Source organism: Coloeus monedula (genome assembly GCF_965178545.1).
Source record: "Coloeus monedula genome assembly, chromosome: 1".
NCBI lineage: Eukaryota > Metazoa > Chordata > Aves > Passeriformes > Corvidae > Coloeus > Coloeus monedula.
The window spans coordinates 49,362,373-49,387,604 of record NC_138781.1 but is presented as its reverse complement, the minus strand read 5'-3'; the positions used below and the strand labels follow the sequence as shown (position 1 = coordinate 49,387,604).

At 40.6% G+C, this 25,232-nt stretch overlaps 1 protein-coding gene across 17 annotated transcripts in view; it reads left to right on the top strand.

Annotated features, from left to right (window-relative positions):
• ARPP21 (cAMP regulated phosphoprotein 21) overlaps positions 1–24,102 on the top strand; it is a 197,514-nt gene extending 173,412 nt beyond the window's left edge. For 16 of the 17 annotated variants that reach the window (XM_082292468.1, XM_082292467.1, XM_082292459.1 and 13 more), the window contains 2 exons: positions 22,349–22,500; positions 23,658–24,102. In XM_082292468.1, coding sequence (XP_082148594.1) covers positions 22,349–22,500; positions 23,658–23,915 — 410 coding nt within the window. In that variant the 3' untranslated portion in view covers positions 23,916–24,102. Of the gene's footprint in view, positions 1–22,348; positions 23,026–23,657 lie in introns of all 17 variants that reach the window. The other variant, XR_014226886.1, reaches the window with a different exon arrangement.
• Positions 24,103–25,232: the final 1,130 nt, after the last annotated feature.

Below are 25,232 nucleotides of genomic sequence, written 5' to 3'. Positions count from 1 at the left end.
CTGATTTTTTAACACCTTTAATATGAATGCTTTGGAGTAACCCCAAGAAAAGTCTGTGTGGAGGGGGTTTTTTCCAATTTTTTTTCCGTATGCCTTGTGTCCATCTGTTTCTTTCCAAAGATGAACCTCTTTTTATGATTCACAAAAGCCCTACACGTGTGCCTTCTGAGTATGAGGAGAATGTGCTTAGGTACGTCTATTCTTCCCCATGTGATAAAACTAGGAGGAAAGAAAACTTGTGGCTTCAAGCACCAGTTCTCCCCAGGGCAGGAGGTTAACATTTGACAAGATGACTGCCCTTTTGAAGACTCCCAGCAAAAGCAGATGCAGATTTCATCGAGGCTTGATCTTTTGAAATTCACTTTGCCTGCTCAGCCTGCTTGTCACAGGATTTTTCCAACAGCTCACAAAGGATCCATCTGGAGAAAATTGCCAAGCAATGTTTACCAATCCATCTGTGCTCTTGAATGTCTAGACCTGTGTAAGGGCTGAGGTAAAGTCTTTATAAGTTGTCATGCTGAAAACCATTTTGAAGTTCTCCCGTGGTTTGCAATGTAAGAAATGTAAAGATTAGAAAATCTGCTGAGGCATTTTTCAGATTCATTCCAATTCTTCAGCAATTTGTAGGGCAAATTCTCTTGTAGTATATATGATTATTACATAATTAAATACTACATCTCATTCATATGTGCCTAAGTCACTGGAATTAAGGTTGTAGGGACTACTTTGATAGCCTTTTTTCTGATTTCTGAATATTTAACTTTGCTCCCTGGTGCTCACTGAGGCTGTACAAACAAAAGTGCATCGACCTGTATTCCCATTTTTGAAAGCTGGAAATATGACCCCTAAAGAGAATGCAGCTGTAGCCAAGCAATGACAAATTTCTCTCAGTTTTCAGTGCTTGATTTTCATTTCAGGAATCCGCTTGTCTCTGTACAGTTGTCAATGTGTGTGGTTTGCTGCGGATTTATTTATCAAGCTTTTTCTTACAGTTCATGCATCCCTAGCTTTAGGAATAATGCAGTTCCCTGCAGAAGCGTCCTTCAGGAGTGAAACTGCTGTGATCACACTGCAGAAGAGCAGGGCTGGCATGAAGGGAATCTTGGGGAGTATGAGATTTCTCTTTACTTTACTTCTCTTAACCTTCTGCTGGTGTGAACTGACATTTGGACAGGTGCATCTACAAAGACCATCCTGCACCATCAGAATTCTTATTTGCTTGCAGGGCTTGGGAAAGAATGGTGCTGCATACCAAAATGTATGTAGGTTTTTCATCCTGGCTATTTCAACCTTTGGTCTTGAAAAGCAGATTATTATCTATTGAGTTAGAATTGTATTTATATTTTGGCAGTATGTTAAAATAGAGCCTTAGCAAAGAGACACCAGTTGCCCTTGCCTGAGAAGTAATATTGATTCCAAGAAGATGAAGAAGCTTTTGTTGTCTTGTTACAAAAGATTGTAATATTGACATAACAGAAACTGAAAAATTGAACATAATATAGGGGGAATTTTCTTTCCATTTGAAGGACAGCACTGCAAAGAGATGCTTTACAGTTACTAAGCTGTAAAAGCATGTGGCAAAGTGCTCTCAGCTTTTATACTGTATTAACCTTTATGACAGCTTTCCAGAACCACTGTCTTAGGCCTGGGAATCCTGCTACTATTTTCCTTGGAGACCTACGGAACATGACATGTATAGAGCATTTCTAGTTTTTGTATTAACTAGTTTGTGTTGCTGAGCCCATGAGTAAAACCATGGCTAGATATTATTGAATACCTAGTAAAAAAGAAGCAGGTAGTGGGGACAATATACCTCAGCAAGTTTCAGAGACCACATTCTCTCCTTTCCTTTTGATGGTGATTTCTGTGGAATCTTTCCTTGCAAAGAGAACAATGAAATCATAAGTCCATCACACTGTTAAAAGATGCTGGGTTTTGTTCTGTAATGAGATCTCAGAGGCCCAAGATGCCATTCCTGTTCTCCCTTTGGAAGAAAAATGAAGTGCAGCTGCAGCAGCTAGGCTGGCTGCTGTGGCCAGAGAGGCTGGGGAAGCTGTAAGAGGAGTTGGAGATGGAGCAGTAGCTTTCCAGTAGATTTGGCTCTTTAGACAAAATAACATCTGTGCCCATACAGAGAAGTTATCCTTCCAGGGAATTGTCCTGAAAGACATTTCAAAGACTGCAACATAGAAATGGGTTTTTGGGAAGAAGGTAGATTTGGAACCTATTTAAGAGTGAAATCTTCTGGGGAACAGGGGATAAAGTGAGTGTTTTCTGGGTTGGAGTATGTGGGAGCATTATAAATAAACATTTTCTGGGCACTTCTCCTGTGGCTACTGGAATGCTGTGAGGGTTATTTCATTGCTTGAGGACAAGTCACAAGCAGGTGATGGGACAGAGAAGGGTATTCCTGTTTCTTGTGTCTTTGAAATAAAGACAAGGGGCTATGGCAATGACTGCTACCTCCTACCCAATTTGCAGTAGAGGGGGAGGATCCCTCCCCTGCTCAGAGGTAAAGTTTAGCAGAATATTTCTAGTCTTTTGGTAAGGTAGAATTTGAGGAATGTTGCCAACATTCCTTTATTTAAAGTGAAAAACATTAATCTGAAAGGAATAGACAAAAAAAAAGAAAGGGGAGGAGTGAATTCCTTGTTACATTTTTGATATCCAAGTTGTTGTTACTGAAGAAACAAAAATGCTCTCAATCTTCTCCCTTGCTTGAAGTAATCTATTTATGCCCTGTATTTCTATGAAGTGCTGTAGAAAAAAATCATAATTACAGTGTATGAAACTAATTCTTCTACACTGCATTAAGTTTAAAATAATGTTGAATCCATATTTCCATTAGCTAGCAGTGAAAAAGCTATTAAGACTAAGACTTAACACACAATCAGTTCAATTCCTGAAAACGTTTCTACAGAAGCATGGTGCTGCAGAGCTGTAAATAAATGGAAGTCATAGCCTGAAATGTGCTGTAGTATCTGTACTACCCAAAATTTCAATTCAAGAAAAAATGTACTCTCTTCTAACTATTAGATTAGAACTACAAAGGGGGCAGGTTCTAATAGGTACTGAGCTCTTCTTTCCTATATGCTTCAGGGAAATTAGGAAAATTAGTTTTATCACTTTGGCATTTTCTCCAAGCCCCCATCTGTAGAGAAATCATTTATCTCGCTTATTTTTAAAGTATCAATCTGTGTATAGGTGTTTTACACCATTTCAGTTACGGTGTCACTGGGCCATTTTTCATCCAGAGCATGTAAATACAGAAACACAACTCACAGGCATTTACTGGCATAAACTCCAGAAGTGGCCAACTTCTTCTAAAAAGTTACATGGACTCATTCTGTCAGTATGCCATATGCCTGAGGTCCTCAGGTTATACAGTAATGGGTATCACAGAAATAGGATAGATATTCATTATCACTTCCCAAGGGAGTGTTTTGGATTAAATAAATTAAAAATTCCCACTAGACAGAAAGTCTTCGTTAAATGTGCTTTATTTTTTGCTGATGAGCTCATTACAGTATAACTGCTGACAAACCTCTTCTGATCCACGGCAAGATATGTAACTGCTTTGGCCCAGTCATTAATTTAGGACACAAAGATGTGCTAACTAGTGTGTCACAATGGGAGGACTGTAATAATTGGAGGCAGATACAATCTATTAAACTTTCCCTAGTAATATGAGAAAAGCCTTGCACATGGCTCTCCATAGCAGTGTCCAGGGATATGTTCTCTTCAAATGACACCCCCTGAAGAACGAGTTGACTCTGAAGTCAGTCTTTATCTATGCTAGTACGTCAGAGGGTAGATTTTAGCTCAAAGTGTCTTAAAATAATTTTTCAATGGTTTACATTAGTTAAATCCTGCTGGGGGTTAAGACTTTGTCATCATGCATTTTCTGTGCTCCTTTTTCAGTGCTGCTCAGAGCCATGGGAAGAGCATGGCTTTTTCTCTGAGATTGAACTCATGTGATCAGTGAACAAGTGTGCCCAGCGACTTGATTCCCTTGTAGAAAGGGTGTTGCAGGTGGTGACTGCAATGTGGCCAAGTCCCCATCCCATTCTGGGTGTTAGCAGAGCTAAACCACAGCAGCCCTTGGGTCACTTTGCCCACCGTGCTGAAGCCATGCAGCAGGGGTGCTGTAGGTCCACAGCCTGCAGCTTGCTTCTGTGCCTACAACCTAGAAGCAGGAGACAGTTATTTTCCAGCTTCCACTTAAGAGGTAGCATCTCAACTGCGACCTTCTGTGCCAAACTTTGTTCCAGAGCCAATCTGTAAATGCTTTGTATGTCAGCTTTAGCTGGGAAGTCCCAACCTCTCTCACCATCGTAACATTATCTTCCAAAAAGCCAATGAAAATATAGCTTTGATGTGTTTCTTTTGGTGCTCAGATGCCATTGCATGTGAGGTATTATCATGAAAACCACATTATCACAGTAACTCAGGGCCTTCGGGCATCTGATGTTGCCAATTGCCTTCACTTCTTGCTGGTATGTAATTTATCACCGGCGTGGCCTACCCTGCTAATATGCGCCCTTTGTGGGCAGAGGCGAAGCTAATGTACTTTCAAAGTGTATTTGAATTGCTTCCATAAATCACAGCTGTCACTGTGAGCAGTTTTATCACTTGCCAGAACAATATGTTACGCTTATGCTTTATAGTCTTGGAACTCTTCTGAACTTTTATTTGTGTAAATTGTAATGCATCATAACTTATTTTATCAAACAAATTTGAGCAGCCCATGTTTTTTTTTAATTACTATTATTATTTTATTTTTACATGGAAACTTTGCCTAGCTCTGTAAAGAAGAGCATTTTTATGGGATATGCTTTATAGTTGTAGTTACTATTTTTTATTAGTAATTAGCTCTAAGAACACTTGCAGTTTGATTTCTGTTTGTTAATTTTCATTCTCCTAAGAAGTTCATGCAGCTGAGGTAGCTTTGTTTTTGTAGCCCATTTCCTCTCCTACTCTGCTGTGTAGCGAAAAGAGCAGCTACATGGCAATCATGGGCCATGGAGTTGGAGATAGGGAGGAAGAGCCTCCTTGCCTCATAGATTTTATTTGCTAAGTGTGCAGAATATCCACCAAATTAATCAGTTGTGTGGGTTTAAAATAAAAAGCCTTGTGAAATCCAGAAAGCACTTGCAGGAGAGCCATCCTACCTGGGAACTGAAGGATAGTGTAACAGGGAAGTCACGAGTACTTATTTGTGCCTAAGGCGTAATTAATGCCTTCGTCTGGGAGTGCTTCCCCTGAATCATAGGAAGCAGCTGGGAGCATGAGCAGCATGAGTACTCAGAGCTGTGCTGTGGTGCCCTGGCTCAGGCATGGGCTGGGGAGTGGGACAGCTGTGCCTCAGCAGCCAGAGCCACTCACCTGGGCAAGGACCAGCTGTGCCCACACTGCCTGCCCACCCTGTCCCTGTCATGGGCGTGCAGAGTGGGGCTGTTCCCATCTGCCAGCTCAGCCTCCCCACCAGGCAGGGTCCTGGTAACATCACTGAAAACTCTGCACAGACACAAGCTCATCCATCATTATTTTTCTTCTCCTTCTTTAGTCGTAGATCTGGTTATGAGTGTGACCTGTGACTGGTTTAGGACTTCACTGCAAGAAGAGACTCTCCTCAGCTCTTCTTTCTCAGGGGTGCTCTGACATTAAATGCACTGTTTCCAGAACAATCAGTAAAATATCTCCTTTTTTACAGCCATGCTTAAAATACCAGTGAATATTTATGAACCAATTTGCCATGGCTTCTCTGTGATGGGAAAAAAAAAGTGTTGTTTTTTTTTGAATTGATGCAATAGCTCATTCCAGAATATGAAGACAAGGTCTATAAAGTAGTCAGTTTTATAATTAGAAAATTATTTATTTGCAGTGGATATATTTGCTAAAATGTGAAGATTGTAGTTCTCTGTTTTTTAACATGAAGAAGATAGGCTAATTGTTTAAAGCTGAGCAGCATCTCTAATGAGAATTTTTAGGTGTAGATCAAGTTCCTTGTGATGAGGAGTAGTGTAAAGGTATGACTTAGGTTTGTCCTTTTACAGAAATTAGTGTTTATTCTCAAGGTTTGCGCTCAGAATGAGCACTAGTTGCTAAAGAATGTTCTGCAGATGTGTTTGCAGATCCTGTGATTTTCTCTTTTCAAAAATTTTAGCTACACAGACATTTTCAGCAGATTGGCTAGGCACATCAGCTACCACTTCAGAAATGCATGTCGTAAATTTTACATGAAGAGACATTTTTGGCAGCTGCTTTGTGGTTTGACTTTGAGCAGCCCCAGAAAGGGTATGTGAAATCGGTTACCACATCCAGACCACGTAAGCAAGAAGCAAGTGTTTTAGCCTGAGGATGACTTGGAGGATGGTACTGCATTAAATTCAATGATTGCACATAGAGGAATTCATATGTACTTCTGCCCATGTACATAGATCATTTCATAGGATCAGAGAACCTAAGGATGGAGGATACTCCTGATTCTGTGGGAAAAGAAACCAAAACACTAATAAACCTGGTTTTCCCACAGAAGACATCTCTCCCACCTTAGCTGAGCTTGGGGAGCTGGCAGATGCCTTTTAGCAAGCATTGTAAAGCCTTTGCAAACCCTTCCAATTTAACTTGAAAATGTCTGTTCATATTGCTTTGTTGACAAATCTCTGATTTGCAGAGACCTGTAGCTAAGATTTTGCTCTGGCAAACAACTCTTACTATGCCCTCTTCCTCACCTTCCTGCCAGTATTGACAGACTTAGAGCTCTGGGAATGTTGCCCTACCCTTGCAGGCACTGCCAGAAAAAAAACCCCAGACATCTTTTTTCAGGTCAAAGAAGCATTCTTCATCTAACTGAAAATTTTGCAAAGCTATGTGTGTAACTCTTAGCTAATTCAGCACTTAAAGGTCTCGTTACAGATTATATTGAAGATCAGATGTTTTTCCATTGACTTACTGAATATATAGCACTTCTCAGCACTGCTGGATTTCAAAATGATTTATGAAGATGCCACCCCTCAAAACGTTATTTTACACATGACAAAACAAATAAGCAGAAAGAAGAAGTAATGCACTCAGAGTGTACTAGGTCCCAGGCAAGCAAAAAGCTATCAAAATTTACAATGTATGCAAGGAAAAAGTTCCACTGCTGGCTCTCAAATCTACCTTGACAGCACACTCAGGTTGATCTTCAGTATTTATGCTGAGTTGAAGACTCCATATGTTTATGGTCTTTTTTGTGCATTTTCCATCGCACAATTTTTCTCTGATTGCTTAGCTGGCATCTATCAGGAATTCAGACTTCGCAAATACTTTTGGCCATGAAGACTGTAAACACAGCCTTGCTGGGGTTGCAAAATATTAAGTGCTGTGTGACAGCAAATGCTCTGTGGCAGCTCTGCCCCAGTGATTTCTGAGAGCAGACATCGCCCTGGAGAGACCCACATCAGACAAAGCACAAATATTCAGAAGACTTTCCTACATTTAAATTTATGCTATGCTTTGGGGTTTTTTGCTATTGAAAGTAAATTTTACATCATTTACAGTTGCAGATACTTTGAGGGGAGGTAAGGGGATCAGGACTTATCCTGTGGGTTTTGCAGAACAAGTCTGCATAAAATGCTCTTGCTTGGCAGTTCAGCCTTCTCAGGCTGTTGAACTGAATGAGTTAACCAACATCCTCTTCTGCAGTGGTAACACTGGACTAGCTACAGTGGGAGTTTTCCAGCTAACGTGCTGTGCAGTGAAAGCTGGGAATGAGTAAGAGCATAGGGATGTTTTCTTTCATGTAGCTGAATTAAACCATGTTCTGGCTGGACATTTTGACATCTGTTGACCACAGGCTTGATTCCAGGCTTTCTCAAGCCTGCAGAAAGATTGCCCCTAGCATGAGTGAGGCAGGGAATGGGGGACTGGTGCCTGCCCATTTCCCAAGCACTGCTGTCAGCCTGTTGTCCAGCTTGGTAGTCACTTGGGAATCAGTGCAGAAAGTAAGTGGTGTCTTCTGAAGTCAGCTTCATCGTCCCTCTCCTTTTCTCTTTCTTCAGCTCTCTTTGGGCCAAGATTTCTTGGCACAGCTGTTCAGGAAAGCTTGCTGCTTGCAGCTGAGTGTCATTTCTGTTAATTTCTTTCGAGAAAACATAGGGAATGTGTGAGTCCAGTCCAGGTGTTAATCCTCTTGTTTTCAAATGTGACACTAAACCCTTGTTGGAAAAGGCAAAGGTGAAAGCTTACATCCACAATGCATTTCTTTTTTTTTTTTTTTAATGTTCATTTTATTCTGTAAGGGTTGAAAATGCATTTGCCTGTGATGTGGAGATAGGCAAGCTTTGTAGATTTAGCTGCCCAGTTCATCAGAAGAATTTGTAAAACTGTATGAACAAGTTACTTTGCACATTCCTTGGCCAGTTGAAACCAAAACTCAAATTCCTGTGAAATGAGACTCATATACCCAAGGCAAACTAAGATATAAAACAAAATTGCCTATAGATACTAAATTAAAAAAAAAAAATTAAAAAATGAGTTTTGGAAATTGGTAATGTTCTATTTGGGATGTCAAAGGGGAATGTTCTTAATTTTTCAGACATTTTTTGCTTTTACTCATTTATTCCCTTCTTTGTGAGATGCACAGTTTGGCCACAGGGGAAGCTAACTGGGCACTGGGATGACCACACCTGTAGATTCCACCCTTCACCTCTTTCCAAGAAAAAGCTTTAGCTGGAAGATACAGCCCAGCTGTAGTGCAGCAGTCGAATGTATTGCTTTTGTACCTATGTCAGAATTAGCAATTAGCATTTACATTTCTGCAGGGATATGGAATGGAGTGGATGCCCAGAACTGAGGCTGATACAAAGTACTTACAGGCACTTTACAGGTCTTTTGCCTTGTAGTTCAAGGGCTAAAGGGAAGGGAGGGTCTCAGTGATAACAACTGGTTTAGCGAAGGCTTAACCCAATTTCATTAAGGCATTTTAAGTAAGAAAGACAGGAAATGTAAACTAGGGACTACAGTAAACTAGAATGGTTGGTAATTACAATGCAGACATGAATGGGAGCTCCCTGTGTCTGTGCCACAGAAGTGGAGAAAGGTAGATTCATCCCTGATTGCCATTTGGTTTATTATTTGCCAGTATCTCTTGGTACATAGCCACTGCTTAGTCTAATGGCTCTTTCATATAGGCACATACAAGTGCAAGGGCCATGCAGGAATGCAGGCTCAGTCCCACCTTGCTCCATTTTTCCTCTTGGGGGTTAAGCAGTGGTTGTGCAGAGGGATATGAGAAATTAATTTGTTTCATATATTGTAGAAACTGAATTTTATTGGAATGGGACCTCTCTTTCCTTAATTTGATTGCTACCTGCCTGGTCAAGTTTCTCAGAAGCCTTTTAAAGCGATGCTAAGAATATAGTGTGAATAAATGTGCTTGTGTCTTTCCCCACTGGAGATGCTCTCTTTCAAGGGGTTGAGTTCCCTGGCCTCAGTCCAGAAGTTTATTCAAGCCTGTAAATCATTGCTCTGAAATCAAGAAATTAACTTATATGCTTAAAAGTTAAGCAAATTCTCAAGGGCTCTGCCGTATAGGGACCGGAGTAATCACTGTGTTGCAGGCGAGTGCTTCTAATATGCTACAGAGCCGGTTAAGGTCGATTGCTAACCCCAGCAGTCTTTGGATTGCATTCTGCATGGGTGCACTTGGAAAAGATGAGATTTTTGCAGTTGGACCCATATGGGTAGACATATGCTCCATCAAAGTCCTGTTGGCTTCAGTATTGTCCCTGTGCCTGTTTGCATCGGGCTGGGGGCTGTAGCCCATAACTTGCTGTGTCCTTATGTTATAGGTAAACAAACAAACTCAAGGCTTTTTGCTCAGTGATTTGGTACCTGTAGGTGTATGTAGAAGCTGTGGGGAGGAAGAGTGCCATGAGGCAGTGGCTGTGTCTTTGTTGCAGGCAGTATTTACAGCTGATGTTGTGTTTATGAAAACTCTTCCTGAGGCTGAGACACAAAACAAAGCCCAGCTTGTGAAGGTGAAAAAGCAGGGTTTGGTTGTGATAGCAGTCATTTACCCCAATCTCCCCACAGTAAAATGGAACACAGTTTCATTTTACTGCACTGTATCACCAGAACCAGATCCTGTCTTCTCCCAATAGAAAGGATGTGAGCAGAGCAGGAGCCTGTACCTGGAGTTGTGTGGAAAAAACCAGCCTGGCAGAATCAGTGAGAGCCCCAGGATCATCCACATCCACAACTGTGCTCGGAACAGCAGTCCCTGCTCAGAATAGGGGTCTGAGTACTCAGCACACATATTTTGGCATACTTTCCAGAAAAGTATTCTGCACTTTTCTCTGTGCAAATGATTTCCCTTGGGTGCTTATTTTCATACCTCCAGCTGTCTTGTCTATTCAGGAATGCATCATCTTCACTATAGGGACTGCAGCTATTCCTTGAAGTTTGCACAGTATCTAGCATATAGGTTCACTTTGAGCTTGTGCTTGTAGGTATTTCATCAGTATCAAGAGCTGATGCCAAGACAACAAGCTGATATCAAGAGCAAAGTTACAGATAGATCAATACACAGGGGCTCAACAATATGTTTGCTCATACCTGCCATTATTTATTAGGGGTCAATCCAGAAAATCAGACCAGAAGAAATGAATCCGATGAAATTCAGTGAATCTGTGTTTTGCAGCTTGCATGGAAAATTTGATCCTGTTAGTTTTGTATTTGTACTTTATTTGAGTCACACTGAAATTTGTTTTTGTGGTTAGCTGTCCCATTGCTCAGTTCCTTAGGGATTTACTAACAAAATCAATAGATATTGCATATAATAGTTATGCTATGGCCATGAACTGTTTTATATAAAACAATGCAAACATAGACACAGGTACGTATAGGGAATATTGCAGCTGCTGTTCCTCTGATGAGCACATTATATGCCAAAGGAGTCTTACTGTCAACACTAACGGGTTCTTACATCTGTGTTTTAGTTGCATATTAGCTATTCAAAAACCTCCTAAAGAGGAATTGCAGCAGACATCACCAATGTAACAGTCTGTGGCTACAGCAAAGGCTGCTACCAGATCTGGATCTGTTTTGGTCTTTAATCAGTAAATCTCCCTTCAGAGCATCTAGTTTCTCCAGAATTATCTATTGGCCTGCCAATGGGTCTGTGTTGGCTCTCCTTAACATTGTCAGGATTGGTGGGCAGGGTCTGAGAGCAGGATTATTCCTGGATGTTCCTTAGCACTATTTTGGACCTCCCTGGTTTTGTGAGAACTGTGCACGAGCTTGCAATACATGTCTTCAGTGACTTAGCTCTGTTGGGATGAGAAGGCTTCACCCCTTTCAGAATAATGTTTCCCATGTCCTGTAGTACCCTCCCTGCAGGCACCTCAGCTGGCTTTGGGCATCAGCAACACTCCAGTGTACACCCTTGTTCATGGTATTGCCCAAAGGGACATGCTGTCTGAAGCTCATTTCTCCAAAGCTGTTGAGCCTGTTCATGTGGCTCCATGGATTAACTTATTTCAAAAGCACAAAATACTTTCCTTCCCTCTCTTTATTTCACCTGTGTCATTTGCTGGCTGGGTGACTTTTTTTTTTCTTTTTTCTTCTTGGTCTCCAATAAAATGCAGAAGCCTCAGATTACAAAAACAGCTGCACATGCCTTGGGTTAATTCGTTTAAGTCAGGCTCCAGGGTCTGGGCAAGTGCCAAGATCCTGGATCAGCTGCTTTACCAGAATTAGGCTGCTGTAATGGAGCCCTGCATTATTGTGTTGCAATTATTTTGGATTGCAGCTGGCTGTTCCCTCTATTTTTCTTACTGAAGTGGGATAAAAGGATTTTGTCTTAAAAATAGAATTTTCTTTTCAGAATCTTACAGAAGCTTTGAGTTATATACCATGTCTGTAAGAGATGCCCCTCCGTTTATCTTCAGATTTATATTCCAGGATCAGAGCAATAAATATTTGTCTTAGTTTTTGAAGAGCAGGAAGAGTGCTTAAAGGTCTCAAAATAAAATAAATGTGTATTGGAAAGGAAATAAAAGAAGTTATTAAAGTGTCATATAATAACATGGTTTTAGGTTCTCAGCAAGGACCAGGGTTTATTTTCAGTATTGTGCTACTTACTAGTAGCAAGTTCTTCTTAAAGCTGTCCCTATAATTTTGAAATCCTTTGTGTAGAGAAGTAAAGGAATGGATCCAGATTTTAAACGGAATAAAAACATTTCCCCAGCCTTGAGTCTCCTGCATTTGTATCCATTCAAGCTCTTTTTGTTGCCTATTTATATACATTTCTTGTCAAATAACAGCTCTCTCTGGTTCTCCGATTGATAGCAAAAAGTAAACTGAATGCAATCATTTATCTTTGAACTGTTCAACTGTGCCCTTCTTCATGTTCTTGTTAATAATGCCAGGTCTCCCAGGAGTACTCTCAGGCAATTTTATCACATAAGCTTTTTGTTTGACCTTACCTGCTGTTCCCCTGGAACATAAGGGGGGCAAAAAAAGCCAAAATGCCAGCCTGCCTTAATTAAAATTTTAGTCTCAGAAGATGTTACAGTAGGTGATTTCATTAGATATATAATGAAAGTATTTAATCATACCTCCTACTTGTCTGGGCCTTTTTACTTGGTAGTGAAGTCACTGAGTTTTAAACCAACTCTGTTCAGGTGTGGAAAAGTAACTGAGGGGTGGATACACATCTTTAAGTGATTCATAAATTCATTTTACCCAGAATTTTGCATGTTTGCCCTCAAGGTGGTTGCTTGGATGATGAAGTAGAAGGCACTAAATAAATGTTCAGCACTCTTTGCAAAAACATTCTTCCCCCGTGGGGTATCAAGCATGCATGTAAATGTTTTTTAAAAGATAATGCTATTCCTCATTTCCAGGTTGGAACTTGGCATCATAGAAAAAGGGTAAAAGAATGGGTAGAGGGGTAAAAGGTAATGGATATTTCTTTGACATGTAAGAAGTGCTGAATTTCACCTTGTGATATGTGGTGTTACTTTCCTCATTTCTCATTGCCATAATCTAAATCACCCCAGCAGGAGGCTTTCTATCTCCCAGGTGAACCCATTTGTTCTACGCAGTGACTATTCTCAAGGAAGAGTCTGTGCACAAAGCACTCTATCTTGGCTTTTGTAAAAATGTATCTTATTTTAGGTTATATAGCAGAGTTAAAAAATACATTTTTGAGGCTCTGATCCTGCACATCTTTTGAACCAGGAGGGTTTGTTTTGCTAGGGAAGTTGTGTTACTCCCCTAACTTTTTTTTTTTCATTTAGCAGTGGAGAAGTGCCCCCAATTGGCAGCATTGTCTCGAGTAGCACATGAAAACATCCATGCTTCAGATGCTCTGTGCTTTGGGCTTCTTCCAGCCCCAGGGGTTGCGAAGCAGTAAAACCAGGATTTCATATAGCTTTTTGAGGAAGAATAAAGCAAGAGAACAAGGAGGGGCAGTTCACCTGGGGTAAGATAGATCCTGTTCTAGCACTCTAGAAGAACTCACCACATGGGCGATTTCAGAACTGTTATCTACACCAAAAAAAAAAAACCCAAACCAAATAAAACCAAAAAAAAATCTAGTGTAGCAGAGTATTTTCATCAGCAATTTTTACTAAATCCAACAAATAGGTTGCTCTGGAATAATTCAAAATTGCAGGATATTTCCCAATTTTATTTCTTCGTCTTCTGAAGCTGGATGAAGGTGTTTTTACACTACTGCTTTTGTGGGATTTGTGGCTTTGTAAACCGGGGATAGAAAGAGGGGTGGGGAAGACAGGCCACCTTCTGTTATCCAGTATTTTTGTTCTTTCTTTTGTGATAATAAATCTTACTGGCTCATATCTCTGATGCATATACATCTTGTTAGGTTTCTTAATGCAGCTGTATATGGCTGTTTGTGAGTCTGACAACAAATGTGGCTGTTGGTCTGTTACCAGGTTTGCGAAGCATGTATGTGTTTTTTGCAGAGCTATGGCCAATTTAGGGACTGGGAGCTATGATTCTGGCAGCAATTATGTTTCAAGACTCAAAGTTCAACATCCTGCAGTTTTATAACCCCAGCTCTGCAGAGAATTATTCAAGTTGCTGTCATTGTAATCACTTTAGGAATACATTTGCTGCGTTATGTTTCCAGTGAATGTAGCTGGAGTGCCATTAGCTAAAAATTGTTTTGATCTCGCACAACTTGAAAGAATTGATGCCATTAGTTTAAAATTTTGAAAACAAAACTAACATAATAACCCATGGTTTCCCCTGCAAGCTGTGCTGCTGGAGTGGGATGTGCTTTTACCTGAAATGAAGGAAGCCAAACTGTGAGTCCCTTGTGTTAAAAGGCTTCTCCTGTTTCTTGAGGGTCTGAACTTGCAGAGTGCTGTGGGGGAAATGAGTCTGTGTGCTGTTACGGGTTTTGACACATGCTGTTTGACATGCTACCTCATACCTCTGTACCTTTTCCGTTGCTTCTTAAGACTCCCTTGTTTCAGGCATAGGTATTCTTGTTTGTTTTTTTCCCTTTGTATGTGCATGAAAACTAAATAAAATAACTGCATGGTCTTGTGTTTTGAGGGGAAAGGGATGGAATTTTAGCATCAGCTATTATGTATTTGTCCTTCTAGCACACATGGTGTCCACTTCACACCCATAAATTATCTGTGATATCTTTAAGTAGAATATAAAGCTCAAATGTCTTACTAGGTCAAGACATTTTTATGTGTATTGCAGAGAGAAAGCAGACATAGTAGGAATGGATAGATCAACTGCAGCAGATTTGCTTTGCAGCGTGCTTTGGATTTTAGATCCAAGCTTAAACTACAAAATTGTTTACAAAGAGGTTTGGATTCCAGCTGCACAAGATGCAGCTTAAATCTTCAGACTCACACAGAAAATAACACCAGGATGGAGACACTAATTAATGTGTCTTCTGTGGGAGTCTTCCGAACTGCAGACACTTTGGGGTGAGGCTAAAATCAAGATTAGCTTAAATTTATAGATTAATTTTACATTTTCCATGGGAGTTTAGTCCATCATTTGCAGTGAAACTTGCCAGATAATGGTCAACTGCATAATGAAAAAAAACCCAAATATTTTCCTCAGGCAATTGGGCACCCAATTCTAACACATAACACCTGGACATGAGAAGCCAGTGAGAACCCAGTGCCTTGGAGAAGCACTCCTCTAGAGAAAGCAGTGCACAGGGATGGTGTTACAATGTCCATCCACATGGGAGGTGGAACACCTGGTGCAGTCCAGTACTTGAACATCTCATGCAAAGTCAGGAGGTTCTGATGGACCTCTAGAACAAGAAGGGCTTTGTTCTGGCTGCCAGAAAACCCTTGCCTCAAACTCCTGCTCTCACTTTTGCTGGGAATGGATCTCATTGTTTGGCTCACACAACTTGGCCAACTGTCCTATGCAGGGTTCTCCAAATAGGCTGGCTTTCCTCCTGTTTTACAGATAATATTTAGGGTGTTTGAGAATCAAAAGGTTCTTTGGGATGCTTAGGATCATGGCTTAGTGGTGGACTTGGCAGTGCTAAGAGCAGTGGGTGGACTTGATGAATTTAGAGGTCTTTTCCACCCTGAGAAATTCTGTGATTCTAAGACAGCGTTTGGTCTTGCTGGATGGCTTGTTTCAGTATTTTTCTTCCTTCCCATTTTGCAAGTACTTTGGGATGGACCAGCTGAGAGCTTTTGGTAAAAAAGGAAGCTGTCAAAAACTTTACAGAATGTACTGATGTGTCTATGAGTGAATTGTAGTTCTACAATAACATTTTTTCTTCTCTGGTTATAACTTGATCATGGGCATTGTAAATTTACATTATTGTAAAAGCTACATCCATACACTGTAATACTTTGTCCGTAGCTTATTTTAAAAAGTAAAGGAGAACGTAGCCTAGTAAAATTGGGGGAATAGAGACCAACCATATTCTTTAGTCTACAAAGTCTACTGAGCAGTACTCCAGCCAGGGAAAAGTGAACTAAAATAGGCCAGAAATATCCCTTAGAATACCCACTGTACACAGGTGAACTCTGCTTGTGGAGTGAAATGGATGGCATTGCCAGCACGTGATCAAAGAGACTGGGGAGAGGATCCTGTCTCATATGCAAAAAATTAGTGCTTTTCCTTGGGAGACAGGAAAAGTGTTAAGAGCTAACTGGCTAACATTTTCCTAAGTATTTCAAATCTGGAATATGTAATTTAATGGTCTGACTAATACTGGACAATGAGCACATTCTAATCATATCTTTATTACCAGAAGTTCTTATTAACCTGATGAATATCTTCTAGCAAGATGTCCATCCTCATTTTAGAGAATTTAAGTAATACAAATGTCCTTCCACTTGGTAAATTGCCTCCTTGTTAATTATAAGGGGTCTGTTGAAACTTTGAATTTTACTTCTAATCTGAAAAGTTCTAGGTTTATCTTCCAGCCATGTAATTTTATTATACCATTTTCTGGTCTGTTCAAGAACTATTGTTGTAGTTTAACCCCAACCAACAAGTCAGTCCCATGCAGCTGCTTACTCACTCTCCCCGGTGGCACAGAGAAGAGAATCAGAAAATTAAAAATGAGAAAAATCACGGGTTGAGGTAAAGACAGTTTAACAGGGAAAGCAAAAGCCACATGTTCAAGCAAAGCAAAACAAAGGATCCATTCACCAATTCCCATGGGCAGGCAGGTGTTCAGCCATCCCCAGGAAAACAGGGCTCCTTCACACCTAAGAGCTGCTTAGGAAGATAAATGCCCACTCTGAACACTCCCCACTCCTCCTTCCCTCAGCTTTATATGCTGAACATGTCATGTTGTCATATGGTCTGGGTTATCCCTTTGTTCAGCTGAAGTCACCTGTCCCAGATGTGTCTCCTCCCAAATTCTTTGTTCACTTCCAGCCTCCTTGCTGGTGGGATGGTATGGGAAGCAGAAAGTCTGAGTAAGCACTGCTCAGCAGTAACAAAAACATCCCTGAATTAACAGCACTGTTTTCAGCACAAATCCAAAACTTAATCCCATACTAGCTACTAAAAAGGAAATTAATTCTACCCTGGCCAAAACCAGCACAACTATCTATTTGCAGATACCTCTTCATCTTTTGAATAAGTTGAGCAGAGTGAGCTCATTAAGTCTTTCAGAAAGAGGTGCACTTCCTGACTTTGGATCGTGTTTTAAGCTTGCTTCTCAGCTCTTATCAGTTTTGGGGAGTCTTCTGCAAATGTAAGCACCTTCTGTGTGCAGAATTTGCTGTTAGAATGTTTTCAAGAACTTCGCAGGCTATTCCTTTGTGTCTGCACCAAGAGTTGGTGCTTGTTCCTCTTGGCTTTTCCATGAGAGCTCAAATTCAATTTCTTTCCAGTGCTCCTGGCAGTTGCAGCAGAGGCTGAGCTGCTCTATACTGGGGGAGGTAGGGGGAAGGAAAGGGAGGGCGGCATAAAGCACCAGAAAGGCACTAGTTGCAGAGCAGGCAGGAGCATGACCAGATCTGTATAGCATTCCACCCAGCCCAGTTACTTCTGCTTGAGATTTCCCTTTTGACTTTCTTTTGGACTTTGCTTGCCTAAGCCACTGAAGTGTGTTGCCAAGGTACCCAAATTTTATGTGGCACTACACTGAATAAAGCAGAGAGGGAGCAGGTGAGCTCTCAAATCGTGTTACAGCAAAAGCACTGAGTGTATGTGTTTGCATTGGATGGGCTTGGATGCAAGGACTCTGTTCAAGTGGTAAGGGTACAATAAGATTTGCAGTTCAGGGAGTCTCACCTGCACTTGTCAGACACTCTTTACCCACAGAGCTGATACACATGTTCCGAAGGTGTGCTGCTAACATGTGCTTCAAATCTAAAATGAGCAATGAAACAGTCCCTCCCAACATGGATGTGCCATCCATGAAAGATGCATGCTGAGGCCAGGAGAGCACCAAACATGCTTTAATTGCAGCTCTGTGTGACACTGCTGGCAGAGGTGTAAACCCACTGTGTTTTGTCTTTTGAGCTGTGTAGGCTCATTAGGAAATTGAAACATTTGTGGGTCTTTCATGCAGTCTTCCTCCTCTGGGATGTTTAAGTTAGATGACTTTCAGCATGGCGATGCAGGCTGTAAAGCTTCAGAGAATTACCTTGATGGTATGATGGCCTCTTCCATTTCAGCTGGAATCCAAGGCTCATCTTTCCTCTGAGGCATTCATTGAAATTCTGTGCACAATTTGTTCCTCTGGTTGTTTAACAATGTCTCTCATGTTTGCCCTGAATTAAAAAATCCTTCTTTGTAGCAGAGATAACATAGAGCAGGATGGTATAATTGCAGTAAAGAGGCCCTGGAGCTTGCAGTAATAGGATGGTTCATCTGATGTGTATTGCCATTAGAAAATAACCCACGTATGTATGTTCTCAGGGGACAGTAAAGAGTCTTTTAAGGATTGCTCTTTATGTAGTATGAAAGCTAATGAGCAAAAGAGCAAGTGCAAAGAAAACTATTGCTGCATAAGCATGTTGCCACTTCCTGTTCTCGTTTTCTTACACCTGCGTAGCTCCAAAATCCACCTCTGCCCAGTAATGCCTGGTTTTTCATGCACTGCAGTCAGTTTTCAAAACTTTTGAGAATGCAGTATTATTTCCATGTCACTGAAAAGTAAATAGCACGTGAAAAGCATGGCATAGTTGGGGGATTGTGCTGTGCGCGTACAAATTAAGTAATTCTGGATTTTGGTGAAGTGGCACTCTCTGATAGTCTGTGCCTGAGAAAAAAAAAAAAAAGGAGATACAGTTTCACAAACAGTGCTAAAAGGTTGATATTAATCTCAATTCTCCCACCTCTTTTTCCTGGCCAGAGTGCAGAAACATACAAAGATATCAACACACAGTAAGCACTGGAGGACCTGTTTCAAATATTACATGGAGAATTTGGGCTGCAGTGATAGGAAATTCAGAGCAGCTGGTTTTTGATACTAACAACTTCTTGTCCAAATGGATTGCCACTTAGAGTGCCAATTGTTCTACTTGCATTTGTGCTGAAACAGAAGCCATTTAGCAGAACAGATATTGGCTTTTTTGTTTTGACACAGCATTTTTTTTCTTGCTTATGGAGCTTGTTGTAGATAAAAAAATTAATGCTCTTTTTAATATGCTGCACTCCCTCTGTACTGTTGGAATATACGTTTGTACCTTGTGATGTTTGTGTTCAACAGAGTGGATGAACCTGCGTCTTTCTTCATGTATTTAGCATAATAAAGGGTCAGGCTTTGCTATCAGGTAAAATGAAGTGCCTTTACTTGAGATGCAGAACCTTGAAGAAGATGCTGTATTTTGACTAAATGCTGTATTGGGTTCTATAGCAAAGTCTGACAACCATAGCTTCATTTAGTTCCAAAGAGTACCGATCATAAAAAAAGAAGTCTATGAATATTAAGTAAGGAAGAGATGACAGGCAGACAGCATCTTTGCAAAGATACTCACAGGCCAGTAAACTTCTTAAACATCCCTGTTTCTACTCACAAGTCAGGGGAGTCAATATTCAAGAGTACTTCCTTCTGGACCAAAGAAGCGACTTATTTTCCCTTAAAATCTAAGAGGGTTCAGGATACAACCTCTTTGCTCCCATCTAATCAAATTGGAAGTATGTTAGTGTGCACATGAAGTACTTATCTGCTTGTACTGAGGCTTTTCTGTGTGGTCAGAGCATTGCAAAGGGCTTACATAAGGGAGTAGGAAAAAAGTCTTATTCTCATTTTCAGGGATGTACGCAGTACTCTGCAGGTTGGGACGGGGGTGAGGGGTGCACATGTCCTATGAGCAGGAGAAATTGCTAAAGTCCTTGAAGAATGTTAAAATAAAGATTGTTAAAATAATAGTGCATAGCCTAGTGGACCTCAGCTCTTCAGCCCATCTCCTTTTTATATTTGTGCACCTAAAACCTGGAGTGGTTTTGTCACGTACTAATCAGTGCTTGCTAGTAGAGGAGATTTTCAGGGCTGGGTGTTTGTGTGTGTATGTCATTGGAACTCGATGGTCTTTAAGGTCCCTTCCAACCAAAGCCATTCTATGACTCTGTGTTTTTGTAATACCCCCAGGAGATCATGCCTATATGTTCATCATAAGGGTATCTACTTCAACTTTTCCATAATTTTTTGTTTCATTTTGATAGTCATGTCTGCACTGGGTAATAAATCTGTCATATTTGGAGAATATGGAACACAAAGCTGAGGTGAAGAGAGAGCTGTATATTCAAACACGCAGCAGACTTTTAGCAGTAGTCTGACTAAAGTAATGTTAATGCCATTGTTATTTACTGGAGATAACATAAGGGCTGCTTTCTACCTGAACCCAGTGGTGTCTGTCTCTGCAGAGCACCAGTCTGCTGCCCTGTGCCAGTGCATCACAAGCCAAATCTGTGAGCCCAAATCCAGTGTTCGATTACATTCCCCAAAAGTGTCACTTGATCCCTAGTCTGCCATCCATCTATCATTCTTTACACATCTGGGACTTACTTTAACAACTGCAGGTGACAGGAGATGAATTTCATGGGTCTGCTTCTGCTGTCAGTTGACACCCCTGTACTTAAACTTCAGTCCTGCAAATACCAGAATAGTAATGCTAAATTTTTATTTCCATCCTTTATCCCCTCCCCCCCCCCCCATAATTGGTGTACTGGAGCAGAAGAGGACTTGCAATTTTATTATTGCTGTATAAGCCTTCTGCAAACTCAGTTACAGCAGTTCTGATGTTGGTAATTTTTATGACTAAAAAATATGCTGACACAGTGCTTGGGCATAGGAAAAGAGCAAATCTGAATGTATAATAATCTGGTGAGTTTGGGAGATGTTTAATGCTACATCCCAGCCAAGTTAATCACTCAAAGAATTCATTTTTTTTTATTTTGCTTAGTTGACTGGAGACATTAATCTCAGAAATGGCATCTTTAATGCCAAATACTTGACCAGAAATCCTAACATTTCCCTGGCATCAGAACAGGTTTTGAAGGAAAGCTATCAATTGACAATAGACCAGCAGAAACAGAGACATTTGTCACTTTATTTTTCTTACATAATGAAGAAATATCCAGATGATGGTTTTCACTTTGTGAAGTATATTGAACCATGTACTGTATTCATGAATATAAATTGAGCAGACATGACACAAATTTTTCATAGAAAGATGACACAGAGTTGCTCCTTTTGGTAGTTTTTCTTTGTCTGAAATACGGTTATTGTAAGAACATCACTACAGAGTTAATAGTGCACTGCATAACTGCATGTTAAAAATACAAGTGCTAAAGAACACAGAATGTGTTAAGGAGAAATTATTCATAGATTTATAATACCTATATCTGGCCACATTGTGCAAGGACAGGATCTTTCTGCATCTTCCTTTCCTACTTTTTCTGCAAAGTCCTTAATTGCTAAATATTAGCATCACCCAGCCAGCCCAGTTCCATCTGTCTAGGCTCATTCCCAGGCGAAACCGCGTTGCTGCTGAGCAGTGCACCATTTGTGCTTGCCTTCCCATCCACAGTGCTGCCTCATTAGCAGCTTGGCTCTCTAGATCATGCAGTCTTTGCCCATTTCTCCACTAGTCCTAGAGAATCTGTCCGAGCAGAAAACCTGCAATATTGTGGTGACTTTGAACACAAAGTTAGTGACAGGTTAAAACAGAAGAGTAAGCTTCTCATCCTTGTGCAGGTGCTGGTATGTTAGCAGTGTTCCTACTGAGCAATGAAGAGGGCACAAATTTAATCACTCAAAATTTATGATTTTCCTGCTTTGATAAACGTGGAACTAGTGGGATGGAATGTGACCCTTAATATGCTCTAATTACATAAAAAACCTTGCAAGTGAGAACCAGTCTGTATGGAGATGTTCTTCTTGGTTAAATAAAGGCTTCTCTGTTTACATCATGCTAAGGAACTGCATTAGAAGGAAGGTAAGAGGGTGAGGTAAGAAATGTGACCTGAAAGAAACTGTCAGGTTAGACCACAAAGGCAAAATGCTGATGTCCTTGAAGTTGTTGGGAGTTTTGCCTCTCAGGAAATAGCCAAAGGACAGTAGCACCCTGTGTCTCTTTAGGGCTTTACAGCCCTGTGCTGCAGTCAGCCATTCCTCCAGGTGGTCTCTGCCACGGTGTTAAAAAGCATAACGAAAGTGTGCTGCCCCACTCAGCCTGCCAGGGCTGCTGCAGGCTCATGGCACTTGTTTATTGCACTGCAGTTTCTGTTTCCAGTAACACTTCTGTAGGAATGAGTAACTTTTTGACTAAGGCGGGATAAATGATGGGATCATTTGCTGTGCCTTAGAACAGTTATAATTTTGCCCCTACAAGCAGCAGGGTATTTGAAGACTTCTTTCTTCTTCCAGGTTACCAGCCTGTCCTGCCGAACCAGCAGCAGGGGTTCCAGGGTCTCATGGGAATGCAGCAGCCGCCCCAAAGCCAGAACCTGATGAATAATCAACAGGGAAATCAGGTGCAAGGCATGATGGTGCAGTATCCAGCCATGTCGTCTTATCAGGTATTTAGGAACTGTAAGGAAAGACTGCTTTTCTTGGAGAATGCTTAATTGAATTAAGTTTTTGCATCACACAGTGCTCTTATAACTTCATTTGGACAGTGTGTGGCAGGAAGCCTTCTGATGAATACACTCCTAAGTCAGATCAGTTTCTTTGTTTCTTGTTTACATGGTCTTAGTACTCCTGATTTTCATTCTGATTTCAGAATGTTTCAAATGAATTATTTATTACAGCCTGCAGTGAGGGTAAAATGTCACAAAGATCGAAGGAATTAGACTTCTTCCTGTGAAGAAAATTAATTTTAAAAAATATAAGAACATTGTTCATTTCTTCTCTTTTTTGCCAGTGCAGTACTGTTTCCTGTAATGAAGTTGAGGGCTTTGCCTGATCCAGTTAAAAATTACTCATCTGTGGAGACTCCTGCCAAGGATCTCACCATGTCTTCTATAACAAGCTGTAGCCAGATGGATTATTGTTTATTGGGTTCTGGGGAGAGGGAAGGCAGTGGCTTGATTTTTACCAAGTCCGTAAGTTACCCAGACTTATTTCCCCACCTTTATACCTAGTTTCTGTGAGTTATGCCAAGAGCATGTGAGAGGTGGCCTGGGCTTACGCTTCCTACTGGTCCCTCTGGAAAGTTAAGAAACTAAGTGACATCTAATTCATTTTAATAGATTGCACTGATTGAGCAGCCATTCCCCTTTTCCCTTAGCTTCTTTGAAAACACTGCACCGACACAGATGGAAATGGGGGAATTGCTTGTGGGTAAAATTTTCCCCTTACATCTTCAGAATTACTATAGTGAAAAAGTGTTTTAAAGGTTAATAATCAAGTTACAGGTTTAGACTTTTCAGATGGCCTAGATATACCAGGGTCAAGTCTTTTGTTTGCACTTATCCCAATAATTCATGTTCTAGTAGGTCACGACAGAGACACTTTCTAGGCCTAAAAGCAGAGGGAATTCTCTTTAAAACCTTCTCTAACAAAAAAAATCCTCAGAGATGAGAACAATTCTGAGCAGCAAAAAATAGCCCATTTTGGCAGAACATGCAGTATATTCAAATTCAGCTAGAAGGAACATAGGGGTACTGGAACCTACTTTAACTTGCTTAGTAATTGCTATCTTTTTTTCCCTGCATCTTTCCATATTCCTACCTAGGTGCCAATGACCCAGGGTTCTCAAGGATTGCCGCAACAATCATATCAACAACCAATCATGCTACCTAATCAATCAGGTCAAGGAACACTTACAGCCACTGGAATGCCTGTCTACTGTAATGTCATACCTCCTGCCCCACAGAACAACCTCCGGTTGATTGCCCCACACTGCCCCTCCAATAACGTTCCAGTTATTTCTGCCAGCTGCAGGACAAACTGTGCAAGCATCAACAATGCAGGGTGGCAGGTCAAGTACTGACACTGTGGCTTAGATATATGAGGATAGCGGTGCATTATTTGACAAAAAAATCATGGCCTTCAAATGAAGAGGAACACAACAGAATAATCAGTTGAGGACACAAGTACTGACTATGCTCAAGTGATTTGCTGCTGGAAAAATCTGTAAAAAAAAAAAAAGAAGTAAAATAAATTTTGAAAAAAAAAAATGTTTGCTGGTTAATGGTGCATATTTTTGTCATGTCTGCTAGGTATGCCTTTATAGCTTAGCTAGTGACATGAATTCATTGAGGTAAGATTTTTTCCTACCACTGAACACCACTGTGTAGATTGTAATATCCCCGATTCGGATTAGTTTTGTACTTTGTGTTGAGTTTGTGAAGCTAAAAGTATTTAAAAATATAATAAAATCACATTGTACCAAAGCTGTAATGGAAATGAAAAAAAAATTGAAAACAAAAAGAGAATTAATTACTGGATGGAAGGAATAATTTATATACACTATAGAGTTTTTTTATGGATATATACTGTATTGTAGTGCTTAATCACAATAAAGCTATTTGACCTCATGAAGGAAGGTCATGTTTCTACCACCTGCTTGGTCTCCTCTGTTTCTGAGTGAGTGAATTTCCTTTTGTTTCTTCATTGTCTTGTTTCCAGTGAAACTAGTGGGGAGATGGTGCCTAATGGGCTTAGAGGAGTTTGATGAGAAGGCAACATAGCTGTGTGTCAGCATGCAATACCATAACAGCTAAGACCACTTTGGAATTGTAGCATAGCCACCCAGGAGGTATCCAGTGAATGACACCAGTTCACCTTAAACTGAGTTTGCACTTTTCCAATCCCTAGGGCCAGGAATGTCACAAACACAATTCATCATTGCTGCAAGCCTCTACTAAGTCCCACCTCTTCAAGAGAACATACAACAATTGTGCATGATTGCTGTCCCATGATATTCCATCCACTGGATGGAAGATAGTTAGTACTGATGTAGCAACCACAGTACCCAGCAATGCTGCTACAAAGAGATGCTCTACCCAATTATTGGTGCTCCAGCTATAAAGCCATCTTGACTAAAGAAGATGACCCAAGAATAAGGTCTGTCATTTTCAAGTAAGTGGGGATGAGCAATATATTTGGGGGGTTTGGCTTTTAAAACACAGTGGTTTGCCAGAAAGGTTTAGAACTTTTTTCAGTTCCTGTGGTGGTTTTTATTATTATGTCTATCTTCACTCAAATTCCCATCTTGTTCTGATAAATGGTTCTTGATTCATTAATACTGCATGGAGTTTCTCATGTTGCTTCAATGATGATGGCATTTGAGACAAACGTCTGAGTA